The sequence below is a fragment of the Loxodonta africana genome, chromosome 14 (genome assembly GCF_030014295.1).
Source record: "Loxodonta africana isolate mLoxAfr1 chromosome 14, mLoxAfr1.hap2, whole genome shotgun sequence".
Classification (NCBI taxonomy): Eukaryota; Metazoa; Chordata; class Mammalia; order Proboscidea; family Elephantidae; genus Loxodonta; species Loxodonta africana.
This window is the reverse complement of record NC_087355.1, coordinates 83,106,555-83,123,456: the sequence shown is the minus strand read 5'-3', so window position 1 is coordinate 83,123,456 and position 16,902 is coordinate 83,106,555. Positions and strand designations below refer to the sequence as shown.

The window sequence follows — 16,902 nt, the reverse complement described above, 5'->3', positions numbered from 1 at the left end:
TTCCGAGGCACCTCTGGGTGGACTTGAACCTCTGACCTTCTGGTTAACAGCAGAGCATGTTAATGGTTTGCACCACCCAGGGCCAGCTGACAGTACTTGAGAAAGGGTCATTGAAGGAGTATGTTTCAGAGGCACGTGTTTTCATCTTTGGACACTCGGGTGGTTGGCTCCAAGGCGTATTTGAAACATCTCCCCTGAGGGGCGTGTTGGGAGAAAGCCTGGAAAGGCTCATTGTGAAAGTGTGCGAGTCACTGACGTCACTGCCTCAGTCACCTGCCGTGCCCCACACTCTACACAGGACATACCTTCTCTGATCTTGTATTGATCGGCCCGCGTTGGAAGCTGTCCATGAGGAAGCAAGTGTTGGCAGAGGCTCCATGACATTATGTGAACACAAAGATCAAGCAGTAATTTCCCTCTTAGTAAGTTAATGACCGGGGCCAGGGTGCCGTGTCCAGGGGAGTTACAGATGGCCGCACAGATGGTGAGGGCAGGCAGCTATACTAAACAGCTGCCCTGGTCATGTGGACTCCAGTCTTGTGAGATGATTAAAATAGGATCCCGAGCTTAAATTCATTTGGAATTATAAAGCCCATGAGTATGATAATTGAGACATCCTTAGATGTTTTACCTGTAACTTATATAATAAGTTGGCAGACTTTTTTGAGTACCTTCCACTACGTGCTAAAAGGTCCCTGGTTGGAATAAATAATTTGCTTTCAGCTACTAACCGAAAGGTAGACAGTTTGAACCCACCCAGCAGTGCTATGGCAGAAGGGCCTGGTTACCTGCTTCCATAAAGATTATACCTGAGAAAACCTTATGGAGCAGTTCTATTCTGTAACACGTGGGCTTGCATGAGTCGGAACTGACTGGATGGCACGTTTGGTTTTTTTTGGTTTACTGTGTGCTAAAGGAAAACTAACTCAGTGGTTTAATGTATGAACTGATCCTCCTGGGCATTTCCATTTTGAGAGAAGCCTTGTCTTAGAGTTTGTGTTCGGCATACCTGGACTTGCATTCTGGCTCTGTGATTCGATTGCCCCCAAGGCCTGAGAAGAGCCTCTCTGCTTCTCTGCACCTTAGTGTCTAATCTGTGAAGTGGGGCCAGTATCATCACAGTATCATCTTCCTCACAGGGCTGTCTGGGGTTTTGAGACTACATATCACTTCTCTTGTCAAAAGGAGAGATGACGGAGAAGTCACGTGTTTCACGGAAGAGGTTTCACCCAAGAGAACAGAGGGGCTGGGTTTGCCTCAGTGACCGTCAGCACCAGTGGCCTCACGGTCTCCCATTTGCTTCTTCCCTGTAAGGTGACAGACTGGACCCCACAGCTGTGAACATCCTCCAGCAGATCATTGAGCTGGGCACTGAGACCCACGACGCCACCGCTGTGGCCTCGGTGGTTGCCATGGCACCAGGGACCGTGACTGTTGTGAAGCAGGTAAGGAATCCTCCTTTTCTCCTGCCCCCTGATTTCTCCAAGGTCTTAACTTGTCTCAGGTAGAGCCTGGAAGGAACTTGGCCTCACCTCATGCCTGTTCATATTCCACCTCCACTTGTTATGGGACGGTGTCTTCAATAGCTCTGCATTTGGGAGAGGCGTAGTGTGTTTCCAAAGCAATCTGGAAGCTCTTCGTAAAGACTCCTAGAATGAAAACAAACATGATACATGATCTAGACACACCTTACCATGATTACGTCCGTGGGTGCTCAGGTGCCAGTAAGGAGAGCCTGGGAACTGTGGGAGAGCGGAGAAGCTGGGAGGTTTCCCAGTGGACTGGTCTTTTTAAGCCTTTTTATTTTTTTTAAATATAAAACATTACCCGATCAGATCAATACAGGAGGACTGAACAGACAGGAAGGAAATGAGCAGTGTTTGACTAAAAGTTGCTCTACTTATTGATAATTGTACTGTCTGGCTCATTTCCTCTTCTGTCCTCAGTAGGGACTTTGCCATCTGCTGAAACGCAGTGTGCTAGGTAATTAAATCACCCTTTCTACCTCTCAATGCATGTATATCCGTGTACCTATCTCCTGCCTCCTCTTACAAAAGGTTTAAGCTGGCTTACACAAATACTTAAAAACAAAACAGGAAATATGTTGGAACCAGGGAGATATATAATTTAGACTCGAAATTCAAGTTTACGGAGAAAGTTGAAACACCGACCATAGGGTTTTGCGCAGTTATCCATTCTTTTAGTCATTCATTCCGTCAATATTATTGAGTGCTGCTATTGTCAGGCCGCATTCTTGTTGCCAGGGATACGGGAGCGGACCGATGCCTGTCATGGTGGTTATTCTCTAGTGGGGAAGAGATAATGCACAAAGAAACGAGCGAGGCATACAGGATGTCAGACAGTGAGCACGTGCCGTGGAAGAGCAAAGCAAGGCAAGGGGAGTGGAGATGGGCCGGGTATGTGGATGGTTGGGGAAGGTGGCTCTGACGTTTGAGCAGAGACCTGGGAGAGGTGTGTGAGGCTGGAGTTATCCAAATTTGACAGTAAATTTGATACTGAATTTTGTTAACAGAAAACAAGAGGGAAACACGAAACAGTTAACATTAGGGGAAAGGATAGGATTTCTTGGCACTTACGGATCTATATTCCTTAATGAGGGCTCTTGGGTAGGGACCCCTGAGCGAGGCGTCCGCAGAGACCTGCCTTCGATGGGTCGGGAGTGGACTTCTCAGTGCTTCTTCATGACTGTGCCTCCAGGTGTACCCAGCACTCAGTGCAGACCATGATGTTCAGCCTAAATCATCCTCTCGGGAACGAGTACGTTAGGGTTCAGCTCGGGATTTCTTGATCCACAGACACGATCCACAGCCCTATAGATGAAAGTTTGAACAGTATGTCCTGAAACCATCCTACATACGTGTGGTTTCTCTCCAAACAGCTGTGGACGGAGCTTGGGGAGTAGGCAGTCTGGTCTTTCAGTCCTGCCCTGGGCTGGTGTTCTGTATTGACCGAGAACAGAGTCATCTACGTCCAACCAAATCCTCTTTTAACTTTTCTTGGTGATTCCTAGATTGAAGTCTTCAGATTGTCTTATAAATCTCTTTTGAAATTCTTCATTTGCATCTTGGCATGTGGAATCCCGAGCTAGACGTGGCCCCTCAGGAAGGGACGGTATCAGGGGAACTTTGGACGTTTAATATGCCAAAGCCTCTCATGCATTGCAGGAAGGTGCTGCAGATTGTGATTTGTGTCTTCCTTGAAAGAGCAAGATTGATTTGCTGCTACTCAGGGACATGAGTTATTGAGCATCACAGGCAATGCGGCGATATACAAGGTCGTGGGGTTTAGGATACAGCTTAGATATGCTGCGAGGCATCAGCCTGACAGCGCGACAAGGGAGAAGGCAGGTAAGCACTGGGACAACCAGTGTACACAGGAACAGCATGCTCACAGTAAGAGACAGCAGGGACACCCCTCAGGGACTCTTTTTTATCTTGCTGAAAACACAAGGCTTAAGAGTAGTGTCACTGTTTAAGTCTTGATTAACTGTGTTTAGAAATGTTTTAGAATAACATGAATGTTCTAATCATTTTCTTGCTTGCCTGGATGAGAACCTAGCTCATCCATGCCGTTGATAGATGATGGTTAAGATGATGGGTGGGTGGATGGATGGATGGGTGGGTGGATGGATGGATGGTGGGTGGACGGATGGACGGACGGACTGACGGGTGGACGGATGGGCAGGTGAACATTAAACGCTCACTCTATAAGGGAGAGATTGTGATGTTCCAGGCTCTCCTAGCTGAAAGAATGCCCACTGAATTCAGTTAAATGTCATGTCATTTAAATATAAATGTAGCTGTTTTTATTAGACAAATTTGTTTTGATTTCTTTTAATTAAATCCTGGTTTTATTATTTTTTTTTAGTAGGAAAATTATACCTGCACAGTGAGAGTGCTTCCAAGTCACTTAAACATGAACTCTGGTGCCCCTGTTAGTAAGCAGGAACGTGCTTCCTTCTCCCCTGTGCGGGGAGCACCTTGGTGTTGGGGACTTTGTGTAACTCCAACCCAGGACGTCAGACAGAGTAAGTGCTCGATCGGTGGTTATTAAACCAAACTGCAGATGCCGTGGGTTTCACGCTTCGAGTCCTCCATTAAATCCTGCAAATCCGTAGCAGAGAAGAAAACCTAGCGTGCCTCATCTTGAAGTGCATGGCCCATACTGGGGGCAAGTATTTCTGAAATGACCACTGAGTAGCATGTTTCCAGATCTTTTTAAAGATCTCTGTTATATATGCATCAACCACAGGACCCAAAACTAGTTCTGGGTTCAAGGATTCAGCTCAACCCTGCAGGCCCTCGAGGAGATGGCAGCCCAGTCACCTGACCCCCAGAAGTCCTCCGCTGAGTGCCAGTACGCCACTTTAATTCCCTGGGCAAGAGCCAGCAGACTATTCCATAAGAATCACCATTCATGGCAGCCAGCATTTCACTAGTAACTGTTATTAGTAACACTGATTGTCGGTGGAGCCATGTCTCTGTCCCCGCCGGGGCATCTCGCCTGCAGCCTAGGAGTTGGCTGCCATGGCTCACATGCTGGAGGGTGGCCTACCCATTCCCCTGTCCTGGTTCTCTGCAAGGCCCCCGGGATTGCCACTGTTCTCTTCTGTTTATTGTTTTTCCTTGAAGTGCTAGATCCTCCAAGCTGTCGTGTGGTGCCTTGGTGGCAGAAGTGGCAGAGAACCCTGGGAAGGAGCAGTTAAGGCCACCTCAGACCTGCAGGCGCCTGCCTTCCCCCACACAGACCCCTGCCTGGCATGGTGCATGGTTGTGCTCCCATAACCTTGTTCAAAATCCACCATGCTCTTCCCACGTTTTTACTGCTGATTGAAAAAAAAAGATGAATTCCAGCTTTGCCAAAATCAACCTACCTGCTCCCCCGACCTCTGTTGTCTTTGGCTTGGCCGCCATGGTGGTTGGCGCTGGAGGGTGAAGTTGAGGAAGTGTGAGTTGGGCAGAGAGGACCAGGCAGAGCCCCTTTATGGGCTCAGCATGCAGTGCTGCATCTGAGAGGAAATTTCAATGGCAGTTCTCACTGGAAGACATATGCTGGTTGCCAGCCAACACTGGAATTACTGTTAGGTATTTGCGGTGCGTTATTTTTGCAAGGGAATGCAGTCCACATCTGTGGTGACCATGCACACCAGTGGCCTGCTTGCAAGGAAGTACGGCTCCAGCCTGTCCTGTGTTCATTTAAGGTCCTTCTTAGCTGGTCCCCTGGAGCCGTTTCCCACTGCTAGTCTGTAAACGACATTTGATGGGTGCAGAAGGGACTTCTCAAGTGCAGCCTCTGGCCAGACAGAAGCTGCCTGCCCTGTGATCTGCCTGAAAAAAAAAAAAGCCTGAAAGGGGAGCCTAAATTGCTCTCCTTGCCTCTGGGGCGTATGTTGAACTTTCATAAGACTTGGAGTCCCTCAGTGGCATAAACGTTTAAGTGCTTGGTTACTGACCTAAAGGTTGGTGGTTCACATCCACCTAGAGGCATCTCAGAAGAAAGACCTGGTGATCTGCTTCTGAAAAGTCAGACCCTGAAAACTCTACGGAGCGTAGTTGTACCCTGACACCTGCGGGGCTGCCGTGATAAGGAGAGTGATACGGAGAGGACTCATGTGAGTCGTCAGAATCCGGTTTCATTATCTTTTCAAAGCAATCACTGTATTCTGTTAATCTGATTGTATAAGTACATTTCAGGAGACCGTGGATGAAAAACCTGTTGGTGTGGGGTAATCTTTAGCCCTTTTCAGATGACAGTACAGAAGGTACTGGCCATTGTCTAACAGTGTGTCTGAGTTGAGTTCTCTCCCCTTATCCTATCCAAGGATTGAGTGAAGCCTTCCTTTTTAGCTATCCCTTTAACCTCAGATAACTGAGGAGTTAATGGGATATCCCTTTTCTTGTTCCCATAGAGTCCGACTCATAGCGACCCTAGTTACAATAGAACAAAACGCTGCCCGCTCCTGTGCCTTCTTCACAACTGTTGCTATGTTTGAGCCCATTGTTGCAGCCACTGTGTCAGTCCATCTCGTAGAGGATCTTCCTCTTTTTTGCTAACCCTCTACCTTACCAAGCATGATGCCCTTCTCCAGGGACTGGTCCCTCCTGATAACATGTCCAAAGTACATGAGACAAGTCTTATCATCCCTGCTTCTAAGGAGCATTCTGGCTGTACTTTCTTCCAAGACAGACTTGTTCATTCTTCTGGTAAAAACCCAGATTCTTCTGGTAGTCCATGGTATATTCAATATTCTTCTCCAGCACCATTTCCTAGGAGATTAGTAGTGCCTTTATATTAAAATTTACAAGGACTGATAGTAACCGTGGCTTCTGTCCACTTTAACTGCTTGTGTTTGTTGTGACCACTCACTGTGCCACTGGAACGTCACTTGCGTTCCATGCCTACTGACGCTAGAGTGTCATTACAGTCATGGTAGATTCATGCCTTTTGCAAGACCCATGCAAGGGAGTTACATGTGTCCTTCATAGACGATCTCAGCCAGTTGCATATTGCAGGGACCCAGAACATAAGCATCCCCTGTGTCCCCAGAGCCCGCAGAAGAGGGAATACTGGATTCCCGGGTATTCGATTCAGACTCCTAATAGATGCTTACAATCCAGGCTTGACTTTTATCTTTTAATTCCCAGTCGTTTTGATCTCTGTAAAACACTGAAGCCTAACTGATTCCCTTCTTTGCTTCTCCCTTTTATCAGAACCCTGACAGTGACACCCAATTTTCAGCTGCATGTTTGCTTGGTAAGCTTTGGCACCTGCCTAGAGAACTTTGTGGTGCAGTTGATTTGATCCCGGGGCTCTGCCAACTTTAATTATATCAATCCCCTAACTAGACATACAGGTAGCCTTTCAAAAATATTTTCATACGTCACATCCCTTCTAGAACATTCAATCTGCTGTCACTGGACAGTGGCCTTCAGCACGCAGACCAGGAGTCAGAAAATTCATTCAGGGTCTTGGCAGTGGGCCCTCTCCCTTGTCACTTAATGCCAGCCCTTGCCTTTGTCAGCCTTCCTTAGTTCTCCCTTGTCATTGGAATTTTTCTTTTTCTTTGTCTTAAGTAAAACTTGTTTCAGAGATTTCTGCTTCTGGTGCGATTTCTGGGGGCTGATGTACCAAATGGCATCTGTTTCACAGCCCTTTATTTCCTGCTGAGTCTTCTTATTCCACAGTAAAAAGTAGCTATGGCAAATTCCATTTCTTTGTGAAATTTTTAGAGTAAAAATAACTCCTGCGAGTAGCTGTGGCCACATGGGAAATGGTTTGAAAAAACAGAGAATAAAGGTCTTTCTCTGTGCTGTTCTGGTGCTTTTTCCCACGTAATACATCTTTCACTCATCTGAGGACGCCGGCCTATTGAACTACGTGTCTCTCTTCCTTTTCCTAAGCCCTGATTTTTTCTGCAGTCATGCCTCAAGAAGCTGCAGCTTGGTTGGTGCTATTTGTGGAACCCCAATTTATATGAATTTTAATGCTGTCATCTTTATGACAGTTTGCTTGGGCGCCCACTTCCTGACCCAGGTGCTCTGCCAGGCCAGGCAGTCTTTTTTGCTTGCGTTCCCCTCTGCAGCACACCCTGAGAGGACGTCCTTGCTGTGTGAGATCACTCAGTCTATTTCAGGTCTGGGGCAAAGGACAGCACCATTATAGCCCTGAGAGGGGAAAACCAGAGCCATGATGCCCACCAACGGGAGGCGCCATGCAGGCCTTCCTTGGTTTGTCCCCATCCGGCGCAGCTTTGGGCTGCCCTTACTTTTCACTCCCCTGGTGCAGTAGCCTCCATCCTGGCTGGAGAAGTCCTCCCACCGAGGACTCTGACTCTACATTCCATTGCTCCGGAGTCTTTCCTGTCTAGAAAATGGCAAGCTCCGCACTGCAGGGCTCAGACTAAAACCCGAGCGCCAGGCTCACTGCTCGGTGTCTGTCACTCCACCTCTGACCTCTCAGCACTTTCTATGCACTCTACCTTCTTCGCCAAGTAGCCCTGGTGGCGCAGTGGTTAAGTGCTCAGCTGCTAACCAAAGGGTTGGCAATTCTAACCCACCCAGTGGTTCCATGGGAGAAAGACCTGGCTATCTGCTCCTGTAAAGATTCCAAAACCCATTGCCATCGAGTCAATTCTGACTCATAGTGGCCTTATAGGACGGAGTAGAACTTCTCCATAGGGTTTCCAAGGCTGTAACCTTTACGGGGAGCCATAGTGGTGCAGTGGTAAAGAGCTTGGCTGCCTCACCAAAAGGTCGGCAGTTTGAATCCACTAGCCACTCCTTGGAAACCCTATGGGGCAGTTCTACTCTGTCACATGGAGTGACTATGAGTTGGAATCCATGACGCCTAACAACTCTGCCTTCACCATGTAGCTGGAATAGCCCGTCTCCATGGCTGCTGCCTTCATCCTAGCCCTTGCTACTCACAGTGTGGTCCCCGGCCAACCAGGCCAGCAGGGCCAGCAGGGTCAGTGGGGCCAGTGGGGTCAGCGGGGTCAGTGGGACCAGCATGGTCAATGGGATCAGCAGGGTCAGCAAGGCCAGTAGGGCCAGCAGAGTCAGCAGGGCCAACGGGATCAGTGGGGTTAGCGGGGTCAGCAGGGCCAACAGGATCAGCAGGGTCAGCAAGGTCAGCAGGACCAGCAGCGCCAGCAGGGTCGGCAGGGCCAGTGGGATCAGCGGGGCCAGTGGGGTCAGCAGCATCCTCACCAGGGAACCTGTTAGACACTCAGGATCCCCAGCCAGGCCCTGAGCTCCCGAGTCAGACTTGTGTCTTCACAAGATCTCCGGGTGCCTCGTGCACACCGGAGTTTGAGAGTGCTGCTCCCACTGTCTCAGCTGGCTTACAGCAGCTGCTCTTCACTGGTTGCCTTCCTTCCCCACTGCTGCTCTCAGGCCCAGTCTTCACACAGCAGACAGGGTGATCTTTTAAAAATGTAAATCAGGCCACAGGGTCTGTGTTTAAAACCCTCCAGTAACCTAAAAAGAAACGTAGAATGAAACCTCACCATGGCGGAACCATCGGCAGTGAGCGAGGCCAGAGCCTTTGAGGATGGTGGCTCAGGGTGTGTTGTGACCTAGTGGGTGGAGGGATTTTCTCCTGAGGAGCGTGCCAGGGAGATGCTCTTACACGGCCATGGAGGGGGCTTAGGGGAGAAGAACCGAGGAGGGCACTCCTGACCCTGAGAGGTGCCCGCCTGTGGGGTGGATCACTGGCAGGTTACATAACTCGTAGCCACTGAAAAGCTGTGGAGCGCAGCTCTGCTCTGACACACGTGGGGTTGCCATGAGTCAGAGTCGACTTGATGGCAACGGGTTTGTTTTTTCTGGTGTGGTCGTGATGTAGTGCCCACAGTGCCTGGCACTGAATAAAATAGAAGGTCAGCCTAGATGCACTCAAAGGTCAGCGAGATAGAGTGTGATATGTGGTAAACTTGTCTCAATATCGCAGGTTATCCATAGGCAGTGAGAAGCCTCTGCCCTCCTCCTTCCCCTTCGCTATCCACATGCCCTGGTTCTGGTTCAGTTCCGTCTTGAAGTGTTTCCTGAGGTACGCATTAGAATACTTCAGTTCAAACCTTTGTTGAGCACCTACTAGAAGACTGGTGCTGTGTGGACCTGGTCTGAGGGGGTGTGCTGAGGGCATGGGAGGGGCATGTGAGGTGGATGGAACAGCAGCCCAGCGAGGGGGATGGGCCAGCGGGCATCAGACAAGCCCTCCTGGAAGGGGTGGCACACGGGAACAATCTAAATCCATGTGTTAAGCACCCAGCCTGGGGCAGGCGCCTGGCGCTTTATTCCCCACTAAAAACCAGTTTGCAGTCGAGTCAGCTCCAGCTCATGATGACCCCATGTGTGGCAGAGCTGAACTGTACTCCATAGGGTTTTCAGTGGCTGATTTCTTAGAAGTAGATCGCCAGACCTTTCTTCCAAGGCACCTCTGGGTAGACTCAAACCTCCAGCCTTTCAGTTAGCAGCCAAGAGTGTTAACTGTTTGCACCACCCAGGGGCTCCGCTATCTCTCTTAATTCTCACGCACTGAGAAATTGCATTGCTTTCCCCATTTCACTGCAGTTTAGAAGAAGGATTCTTCGTTTCTCAGATAATTACCCAGATCAGGTCAAACGGTGCTTAGATCCCTGAGACATACGAGGTAAGGTGCTCTAGCCACATGTACCCTTTTTTTGCTGCCCGGGGTATCTGTCTCAAACCCTCGGCTCCCTAATGAGCTGGTTTGGCCAGTATGGAAACCTTTTTATCCTGATCCTGTGTGTGACTAAGGAGCCGGTAGGAGGGACTAGCATCCCTCCTCTGAGCATCCAGGCCTCTCTTGCAGGGAAGAGAGTTGGCTCTTCCTGTTCTGCTGTCTGGGGAACACAGTGGACACGTTGTATTGAAGGTGGCGTGACCCTATGCAGAGTGGCTCTGTCTCCCCTGGTACATGTAAGAAACGGGGTCACAGCATTGTAGAGAACCAGGACATACACAGAAGGGGACTGTCCGTGGCTGTTTTTAGCAAGTGACCTTTATAGCTTGGGGTTTGGACTGCTTACGAGGTCTATATTTGCAGAAAGACAAAGCATCTGCTGTCTTCTTAGAACCCAGAGAAAAATAGCAGAGGAGGGGAGGCCTGCCATCTTCCTCCATGAAAGATGTCTAACCTGACACTGGGAGGAATCACGGCCTTCCTTACTTCCCATGCAGTCCCTGCTTTTTAAAAGGCATTAAATCTTCATTTGATGTACAGAACAGTTTCTTCCCACCTATGAATATTTTATGAATATCTTTTGATAGTTCCACAAGTTCTCATACATAATATCCCCCCTTTTTTATCCTGGATGTACATACATATTTCTAGAATTAGGAATTTATGATGCCTTTTTTTTTCTTTGCAAACCATATTCATTTACACCTCTTTTTTTTTTTTTTAAATAACTTTTATTAAGCTTCAAGTGGAACGTTTACAAATCCAATCAGTCTGTCACATATAAGTTTACATACATCTCACTCCCTACTCCCACTTGCTCTCCCCTTCTTGAGTCAGCCCTTTCAGTCTCTCCTTTCTTGACAATTTTGCCGGCTTCCCTCTCTCTCTACCCTCCCATCCCCCCTCCAGACAAGAGTTGCCAACACAATCTCAAGTGTCCACCTGATATAATTAGCTCACTCTTCATCAGCGTCTCTCTCCCACCCGCTGACCAGTCCCTTTCATGTCTGATGAGTTGTCTTCGGGGATGGTTCCTGTCCTGTGTCAACTGAAGGTCTGGGGAGCATGGCCGCCGGGATTCCTCTAGTCTCAGTCAGACCATTAAGTTTGGTCTTTTTATGAGAACTTGGGGTCTGCATCCCACTGATCTCCTGCTCCCTCAGGGGTCCTCTGCTGTGCTCCCCGTCAGGGCAGTCATCGATTGTGGCCGGGCACCAACTAGTTCTTTTGGTCTCAGGATGATGTAGGTCTCTGGTTCATGTGGCCCTTTCTGTCTCTTGGGCTCTTAGTTGTCGTGTGACCTTGGTGTTCTTCATTTTCCTTTGCTCCAGGTGGGTTGAGACCAATTGATGCATCTTAGATGAACGCTTGTTAGCATTTAAGACTCCAGACGCCACATTTCAAAGTGGGATGCGGAATGATTTCATAATAGAATTATTTTGCCAATTGACTTAGAAGTCCCTGCAAACCATGTTCCCCGGACCCCCGCCCTTGCTCCGCTGACCTTTGAAGCATTCATTTTATCCCGGAAACTTCTTTGCTTTTGGTCCAGTCCAATTGAGCTGACCTTCCATGTATTGAGTGTTGTGTTTCCCTTCACCTAAAGCAGTTCTTATCTACTGATTGATCAATAAAAAACCCTCTCCCACCCTCCCTCCCTCCCCCCCTCGTAACCACAAAAGTATGTGTTCTTCTCAGGTTTACTATTTCTCAAGATCTTATAATAGTGGTCTTATACAATACTTGTCCTTTTGCCTCTGACTAATTTCGCTCAGCATAATACCTTCCAGGTTCCTCCATGTTATGAAATGTTTCAGAGATTCGTCACTGTTCTTTATCGATGCGTAGTATTCCATTGTGTGAATATACCACAATTTATTTACCCATTCATCCATTGATGGACACCTTGGTTGCTTCCAGCTTTTTGCTATTGTAAACAGAGCTGCAATAAACATGGGTGTGCATATATCTGTTTGTATGAAGGCTCTTGTATCTCTAGGGTATATTCCTAGGAGTGGGATTTCTGGGTTGTATGGTAGTTCTATTTCTAACTGTTTAAGATAACGCCAGATAGATTTCCAAAGTGGTTGTACCATTTTACATTCCCACCAGCAGTGTATGAGAGTTCCAATCTCTCCGCAGCCTCTCCAACATTTATTATTTTGTGTTTTTTGGATTAATGCCAGCCTTGCTGGTGTGAGATGGAATCTCATCGTAGTTTTAATTTGCATTTCTCTAATGGCTAATGATCGAGAGCATTTTCTCATGTATCTGTTGGCTGCCTGAATATCTTCTTCAGTGAAATGTGTGTTCCTATCCTTTGCCCACTTCTTGATTGGGTTGTTTGTCTTTTTGTGGTTGAGTTTTGACAGAATCATGTAGGTTTTAGAGATCAGGCGCTGGTCGGAGATGTCATAGCTGAAAATTCTTTCCCAGTCTGTAGGTGGTCTTTTTACTCTTTTGGAGAAGTCTCTAGATGAGCATAGGTGTTTGATTTGTAGGAGCTCCCAGTTATCGGGTTTCTCTTCATCATTTTTGGTAATGTTTTGTATTCTGTTTATACCTTGTATTAGGGCTCCTAGGGTTGTCCCAATTTTTTCTTCCATGATCTTTATCGTTTTAGTCTTTATGTTTAGGTCTTTGATCCACTTGGAGTTAGTTTTTGTGCATGGTGTGAGGTATGGGTCCTGCTTCATTTTTTTGCAAATGGATATCCAGTTATGCCAGCACCATTTGTTAAAAAGGCTATCTTTTCCCCAGTTAATTGACACTGGTCCCTTGTCAAATATCAGCTGCTCATACGTGGATGGATCTATGTCTGGGTTCTCAATTCTGTTCCATTGGTCTATGTGTCTGTTGTTGTACCAATACCAGGCTGTTTTGACTACTGTGGCTGTATAATAGGTTCTGAAGTCAGGTAAGGTGAGGCCTCCCACTTTCTTCTTCTTTTTCAGTAGTGCTTTGCTTATCCGGGGCTTCTTTCCCTTCCATATGAAATTGGTGATTTGTTTCTCTATCCCCTTAAAATATGACATTGGAATTTGGATCGGAAGTGCGTTAAATGTATAGATGGCTTTTGGTAGAATAGACATTTTTACTATGTTAAGTCTTCCTATCCATGAGCAGGGTATGTTTTTCCACTTAAGTATGTCCTTTTGAATTTCTTGTAGTAGAGCTTTGTAGTTTTCTTTGTATAGGTCTTTTACATCCTTGGTAAGATTTATTCCTAAGTATCTTATCTTCTTGGGGGCTACTGTGAATGGTGTTGATTTGGTTATTTCCTCTTCGGTGTTCTTTTTGTTGATGTAGAGGAACCCAAGTGATTTTTGTATGTTTATTTTATAACCTGAGACTCTTCCATACTCTTCTATTAGTTTCAGTAGTTTTCTGGAGGATTCCTTAGGGTTTTCTGTGTATATAATCATGTCATCTGCAAATAGTGATAACTTTACTTTTTCCTTGCCAATCCGGATACCTTTTATTTCTTTGTCTAGCCTAATTGCCCTGGCTAAGACTTCCAACACGATGTTGAATAAGAGCGGTGATAAAGGGCATCCTTGTCTGGTTCCCGTTCTCAAGGGAAATGCTTTCAGGTTCTCTCCATTTAGAGTGATACTGGCTGTTGGCTTTGCATAGATGCCCTTTATTATGTTGAGGAATTTTCCTTCAATTCCTATTTTGGTGAGAGTTTTTATCATGAATGGGTGTTGGACTTTGTCAAATGCCTTTTCTGCATCAATTGATAAGATCATGTGGTTTTTGTCTTTTGTTTTATTTATGTGATGGATTACATTAATGGTTTTTCTGATATTAAACCAGCCTTGCATACCTGGTATAAATCCCACTTGATCATGGTGAATTATTTTTTTGATGTGTTGTTGGATTCTATTGGCTAGAATTTTGTTGAGGATTTTTGCATCAATGTTCATGAGGGATATAGGTCTATAATTTTCTTTTTTTGTAATGTCTTTACCTGGTTTTGGTATCAGGGAGATGGTGGCTTCATAGAATGAGTTGGGTAGTATTCCGTCATTTTGTATGCTTTGGAATACCTTTAGTAGTAGTGGTGTTAACTCTTCTCTGAAAGTTTGGTAGAACTCTGCAGTGAAGCCGTCCGGGCCAGGGCTTTTTTTTGTTGGGAGTTTTTTGATTACTGTTTCAATCTCTTTTTTTGTTATGGGTCTATTTAGTTGTTCTACTTCTGAATGTGTTAGTTTAGGTAGGTAGTGTTTTTCCAGGAATTCATCCATTTCTTCTAGGTTTTCAAATTTGTTAGAGTACAATTTTTCATAATAATCTGAAATGATTCTTTTAATTTCATTTGGTTCTGTTGTGATGTGGTCCTTCTCATTTCTTATTCGGGTTATTTGTTTCCTTTCCTGTATTTCTTTTAGTCAGTCTAGCCAATGGTTTATCAATTTTGTTAATTTTTTCAAAGAACCAGCTTTTGGCTTTGTTAATTCTTTCTATTGTTTTTCTGTTCTCTAATTCATTTAGTTCAGCTCTAATTTTTATTATTTGTTTTCTTCTGGTGCCTGATGGATTCTTTTGTTGCTCAGTTTCTATTTGTTCAAGTTGTAGGGACAGTTCTCTGATTTTGGCTCTTTCTTCTTTTTGTATGTGTGCGTTTATTGATATAAATTGGCCTCTGAGCACTGCTTTTGCTGTGTCCCAGAGGTTTTGATAGGAAGTATTTTCATTCTCGTTGCTTTCTATGAATTTCCTTATTCCCTCCTTGATGTCTTCTATAACCCAGTCTTTTTTCAGGAGGGTATTGTTCATTTTCCAAGTATTTGATTTCTTTTCCCTAGTTTTTCTGTTATTGATTTCTAGTTTCATTGCCTTGTGGTCTGAGAAGATGCTTTGTAATATTTCGATGTTTTGGACTCTGCAAAGGTTTGTTTTATGACCTAATATGTGGTCTATTCTAGAGAATGTTCCATGTGTGCTAGAAAAAAAAGTATACTTTGCAGCAGTTGGGTGAAGAGTTCTGTATAAGTCAATGAGGTCAAGTTGGTTGATTGTTGTAATTAGATCTTCCGTGTCTCTGTTGAGCTTCTTACTGGATGTCCTGTCCTTCTCCGAAAGTGGTATGTTGAAGTCTCCTACTATAATTGTGGAGGTATCTATCTCGCTTTTCAATTCTGTTAAAATTTGATTTATGTATCTTGCAGCCCTGTCTTTGGGTGCATAAATATTTAATATGGTTATGTCTTCCTGATCAATTGTCCCTTTTATCATTATATAGTGTCCTTCTTTATCCTTTGTGGTGGATTTAAGTCTAAAGTCTATTTTGTCAGAAATTAATATTGCTACTCCTCTTCTTTTTTGCTTATTGTTTGCTTGATATACTTTTTTCCATCCTTTGAGTTTTAGTTTGTTTGTGTCTCTAAGTCTAAGGTGTGTCTCTTGTAGGCAGCATATAGATGGATCGTGTTTCTTTATCCAGTCTGTGACTCTCTGTCTCTTTATTGGTGCATTTAGTCCATTCACATTCAGCGTAATTATAGATAAATAAGTTTTTAGTGTTGTCATTTTGATGCCTTTTTATGTGTGTTGTTGACAATTTCATTTTTCCACATACTTTTTTGTGCTGAGGCGTTTTTCTTAGTAAATTGTGAGATCCTCATTTTCATAGTGCTTGACTTTATGTTAGTTGAGTCGTTAACGTTTTTCTTGGCTTTTATCTTGAGTTATAGAGTTGTTATACCTTTTTGTGGTTACCTTATTATTTACCCCTATTTTTCTAAGTAAAAACCTAACTTGTATTGTTCTATATCGCCTTGTATCACTCTCCATATGGCAGTTCAATGCCTCCTGTATTTAGTCCCTCTTTTTGATTATTGTGATCTTTTACCTATTGACTTCCATGATGCCCTGTTATGTGTATTTTTTTTTTTTAGTTGATCTTAATTTGTTTGTTTTTGTGATTTCCCTATTTGAGTTGATATCAGGACGTTCTGTTTTGTGACCTTGTGTTGTGCTGATATCTGATATTATTGGTTCTCTGACCAAACAATATCCTTTAGTATTTCTTGTGGCTTTGGTTTGGTTTTTGCAAATTCTCTAAACTTGTGTTTGTCTGAAAATATCTTAATTTCGCCTTCATATTTCAGAGAGAGTTTTGCTGGATATATGATCCTTGGCTGGCAGTTTTTCTCCTTCAGTGTTCTGTATATGTCGTCCCATTCCCTTCTTGCCTGCATGGTTTCTGCTGAGTAGTCAGAACATATTCTTGTTGATTCTTCTTTGAAGGAAACCTTTCTTTTCTCCCTGGCTGCTTTTAAAATTTTCTCTTTATCTTTGATTTTGGTGAGTTTGATGATAATATGTCTTGGTGTTTTTCTTTTTGGATCAATCTTAAATGGTGTTCGATGAGCATCTTGGATAGATATCCTTTCGTCTTTCATGATGTCAGGGAAGTTTTGTGTCAGGAGTTCTTCAACTATTTTCTCTGTGTTTTCTGTCCCCCCTCCCTGTTCTGGGACTCCAATCACCCGCAGGTTATCCTTCTTGATAGAGTCCCACATAATTCTTAGGGTTTCTTCATTTTTTTTAATTCTTTTATCTGATTTTTTTCAGCTATGTTGGTGTTGATTCCCTGGTCCTCCAGATGTCCCAGTCTACATTCTAATTGCTCGAGTCTGCTCCTCTGACTTCCTAGTGCGTTGTCTA

The 16,902-nt window shown here is 45.0% G+C and overlaps 1 protein-coding gene across 5 annotated transcripts in view; it reads left to right on the top strand.

Annotated features, from left to right (window-relative positions):
• Nucleotides 1-16,902, top strand: part of ZFAT (zinc finger and AT-hook domain containing) — a 223,437-nt gene that overhangs the window by 192,016 nt on the left and 14,519 nt on the right. For 3 of the 5 annotated variants that reach the window (XM_023546031.2, XM_010588560.3, XM_064268108.1), the window contains one exon: nucleotides 1,315-1,445. In XM_023546031.2, the coding sequence (XP_023401799.2) occupies nucleotides 1,315-1,445 (131 nt within the window). Of the gene's footprint in view, nucleotides 1-1,314; nucleotides 1,446-2,264; nucleotides 3,630-3,888; nucleotides 10,946-16,902 lie in introns of those variants that run through there. The other 2 variants (XM_023546030.2, XM_023546029.2) reach the window with 2 other exon arrangements.